The sequence below is a fragment of the Polistes fuscatus genome, unplaced genomic scaffold, assembly GCF_010416935.1.
Source record: "Polistes fuscatus isolate 324 unplaced genomic scaffold, CU_Pfus_HIC Scaffold5, whole genome shotgun sequence".
In the NCBI taxonomy this organism is placed as follows: Eukaryota; Metazoa; Arthropoda; class Insecta; order Hymenoptera; family Vespidae; genus Polistes; species Polistes fuscatus.
In genome coordinates this window covers 6,921,676-6,925,936 of record NW_025113129.1, presented here as the reverse complement: position 1 = coordinate 6,925,936, position 4,261 = coordinate 6,921,676, and the positions used below count along the sequence as shown (strand labels likewise).

The following is a 4,261-nucleotide window of genomic DNA, read 5'->3' as shown; positions in this document are numbered from 1 at the left end:
TCTTGTGATCATCGACAAAAGGGTAGTTCAATATCTTTCGAAAGATCGTTAAATCGAAAGGATATCGATAGCATCGAACAGCTGTCGCGTGGCGATCCGCAACAATACTTGAGGTCTTCTATGTGAACCTCGAAACGACAAAGAGGGAGGATAACTTTTTCGATCGTTCGTTATAATGAAAAGCGAAAGGGCTTGTCCCGTGAGCCATGACCTATAAGCGACTATTTTCCGAGCCCTGAAATCACCAAATACCGTAAATAAACAGTTTATTCTATCATTTAGAATATTTATTTTTTTTTGTTTTCTTATTATTATTTTTTATATTTTGTCCATATTATAGTTGTAATTAACAGATAGAAGAATTTCTTTCGTCAGGAGTAGAAATGTTTTTCTTGATGAAGGTGTATGTATATCGTAAACGTATCACTCTACGTGTTTATATTATATAAATATCTACGTTTAATGTCCTAACGTGTTACAGTTACAATGTTCTAGCTACATGTCAATCGATAACATCACGGAAAATAGAAAATGAGCATAGAGAATTAGATAAAATACTTCAATTAAGTATTGAAACAAACGGTCACCATTTTGAGCACCTGTAGCCTATGTAATTAGTACAAATTTCCTAGAGACAGTAGTGTTTATATTGAAATATAAATGTGTGATCTAATATGTTTTAATTATTTTTCGATGTAAATATCTCGAGAATAAATGATTTTTTATTCGTTTTTTTTTATCTTCTACAAGAATATCTCAACACAAAAATATATATAGCTTCGTTTAAAAAAAACGTGGATAACTTTAAAAATTCGATAAAAAATTATTTCAACCATTAGATTCCCCAACTGCAATAATGCAATTTTTTACTCAAAGGTTTTTTTTTTATACGATCTCAAGTAACGGAGATATTCAAAAGTGTTTTACTTATCGTGAATTACCTTGTATATATGCATATTCTACTTATTTATACCTATGAATATTATATAAATAAATTAGATAATTAAAAAAAACGCGAGGCAACAGATTTTATACTGAATTTGTTTTTATTTCTAAATAAAATTTCATTTATTGTCTTTATTTTTCTCGAACGAAAATATAAAAGATATCTAGTTACAAGTATTCTACGATAAGATCCTTGAAACTGGTCGAAAAATCATTCGGAAAATCGGTCGATCCGTATTTGCTTTCGTTCTCGTGCGTTCGCTTAGCTACAAAGGCAGGCAGGAAGGCAAAGCAGGTAGGCTTTACGCAAAAGCGGATTGGATTAGGATTTGGAAGAAAGGGGTGGTCGTGGTGGGACGGGCCGAACCCAATTTGCATACCATAAACCACGTCGTAGCCTCTGAGATTCAATTTGACGAAAAAAAAAGAAAGTAAAGAAGACATCCAGTTTTTTTTCTTACGTCATAGAATACATCGAGTAGTTCAAAAACATCCAAAAATAATAAGTAATTATGAGATTTAATAAATACATAAAAATAAATATTTACGATGGTAGAACGTTTACAAGAGTGACATTTAATTCGTATTAAATTCATATCGATATATTTTTTGTTTATGTTGAGAAACGTTTTAAAAATATGTAATTTAATTTTAATTATTTCATTTTTATATCGTTTTGTTTGAAGTTTTTGATTTTCATAGTTCTCTCGAAAGTGTTTAGTTAAAATGACAATCTATGTTTACGAAGATAGATATTAATTGGATATAAAATGTAATAATTTGGTAGCGAAACACGCGACAGATGCAAGAACATGTGTTTCTGAAAGGCGTGAAACGTGTGTTCTATCGTGATTACTATAGCGTAGTACTAGTACGACGGTATATAACGTATGTATATACATACGATCGATTTATATTCGGTTTGTCATCGGATCCATCGTCCAAAGCGAAACTCCATGCTTATTTCTCGTATTACAAACGGTGGCGAGCACAGTGCGTTAGATAATCATCGTATAATAGCAAAGGAATAATAAATTCCAGAGACTAGGACAAAGAAGAAGAGGGGGGCAGGAGCAGAAGGATGGGGTAGGAGGCGAATTTTATTCGGTAAGGGAAAGAGAGAGAACGTTGAAGAGGAAAAACGCCTGCGGCTTTTGCTAGGGGACCAATATGGGCACCTTAAACCAACGCGAAGGCACCCTCATATAAAAACCACCCTCTGCCGTATCTAACCAACCTCTTCCACCCCCGATGATGTTTATTATTCACTTAGGATGCTCACGTTCTCTCTATTTATCCCCCGCAGAAGCAGATCAAGAATCGTGTTACCCTTTCTAATGGTCCGACGATTAAATACTTTACTTTATCTTCTTCTTCTCCTTTTTATTATTATTATTATTATTATTATTATTGTTATTATTATTATTATTATTATTATTTTATTATTTTCACGGTTTTTAGTTGGGTAAATTAGTTCATTGGCAGTTTAGTATATTAGATGATCTTAAGAATGTTCACACGATTACTTATTTAATTTTTTATTCCTTGTATTTTGATTACATCGATAATATATATAGTTTCGAGATAATGCATCCAAGCGTACGAACTTGTCGTTAGATTGACAAAATCGAATCGCGAGATCGAGAAGTAACACGTTTTTTAAGGTTATTTTATATTTATTTTGACTATTATTATTATTAAGATAATCAATTGCATATCATTCGGAGATCATGCTCGATTTCTCGTGTTTCCTTGAAGAAGTTAAGATCGAAACGTTTTGTAATATAAAGGTAGTTGATAGAAAAAGATGGAATATACGCGAGAACCTTGTCCTTGGAGAGTAATCGACGATTGCGGGGGTGCATTTGCTATGGGCTTGATAGGAGGCTCGCTTTTTCAAGTAAATTCATGACCCATCCAATCCCATCCCATTAATTATATTAGTTTTATCAGAAATTCCTTTTTTTTTTCTTAACAACCTGAATCGAACGAATAGAATAAAAGTAAAAAGTACTAATGTTATTTCGTTGAAGGATAAAAGGGAATAAAAAAACGAAACTAAAAAGGAAACAAAATTTTCAGAGCTTTATTGGTTTCCGTAACGCTCCATCAGGCTTTCGAAGACGACTTTACGGTGGTTTGACTGCAATTAAAACACGAGGACCTCAAGTGGCCGGTAACTTCGCAGTATGGGGTGGCCTATTCTCGGCGTTCGAGTGTACGCTGATTCGTTGTCGTTCGAAGGAAGACCCATGGAACTCGATAATGAGCGGCGCTTTGACCGGGGGCGTTTTAGCAGCAAGAACTGGCATACCATCGATGTTAGGTAGCGCAACATTTGGCGGCTTCTTATTGGCAGTGATAGAAGGTGTCGGTATCATGGTTACCCGCCTTCAAGCGGATTTCTTTGCTCAGCATAACAGCGTATACGAATTAGAACAAGTGCCAATCGGCAAGAGATTTGTTTATACGGGAAATGTATCAAACGTTGAAAGACAATCGAATAATGTACCGACTAATTTAGAACTCGAACGAATCGCCAAAATTTGGTAATTTTTTTTTTTTATATTTTTACTATACTTTTCATTACCAATCACATCATTTTGTATGTTCTAATACTTTGTAATTTATTTATTCATTTGAGACGAAAGGATTTAATATTTCATCTTTTCTTGAAATGGTCTCTTTCTTTTTTATGCGTTTATATTATTTTATTAAGAGATAAATATATAGAAAAAGCTAGGGTGCGTATTCTATTCGTCTAATCGTCATCATTGTTATCGTTGTCATCGCTGTCATCGTCGTCGTCGTCGTCGTCAATTTTCTTGTCTACAGATCCAAGTGAAAGATAGGAGCAAAAGGAAAAATCATCAAATCAAAGCAAGGTGGATGGGACCAAGATCGTTTATTGCAAGATGTTAATGATTGTTTTGACAACGGTTCCCCATGTTCAAAATCCACAGTTGATGGACATGCTAGTAGTTGCACATGAAGAGATGAGTCCTCATTGTTGCTTTAGACCGATTGGTATCAATATTTACAATTGAGGCCCTCTAAGCGTAGGATTAACCGATCTCACCAACCCTTTTCCCTATAGTTGGAAAAGATTCAAACTGGAACGTTAACGAGCATTGAAGTTTTTCTTTTCTTGGCGAGACCACCATCGAATTGTTCGATTGTCAAATTGTCACTTTACTCATGTGCTTATATATGTGTATATTATATACATGTACATATCTTTTTCCATTTCATTCGTTTTCTTTCGAAGAAGTGGAAGCACGCTTCTCTCTTCGCTTGAGGACCACTACAAATGATT

At 34.1% G+C, this 4,261-nt stretch overlaps 1 protein-coding gene across 1 annotated transcript; it reads left to right on the top strand.

The window, feature by feature from the left end:
• Positions 1-2,752: 2,752 nt before the first annotated feature.
• LOC122522106 (mitochondrial import inner membrane translocase subunit Tim17-A-like) lies at positions 2,753-3,498 on the top strand. The gene is made up of 2 exons (XM_043642912.1): positions 2,753-2,845; positions 3,028-3,498. Exons 1-2 carry the CDS (start codon positions 2,753-2,755, stop codon positions 3,496-3,498), a joined length of 564 nt encoding a protein of 187 aa, XP_043498847.1.
• The last annotated feature ends 763 nt before the right edge of the window (positions 3,499-4,261 follow it).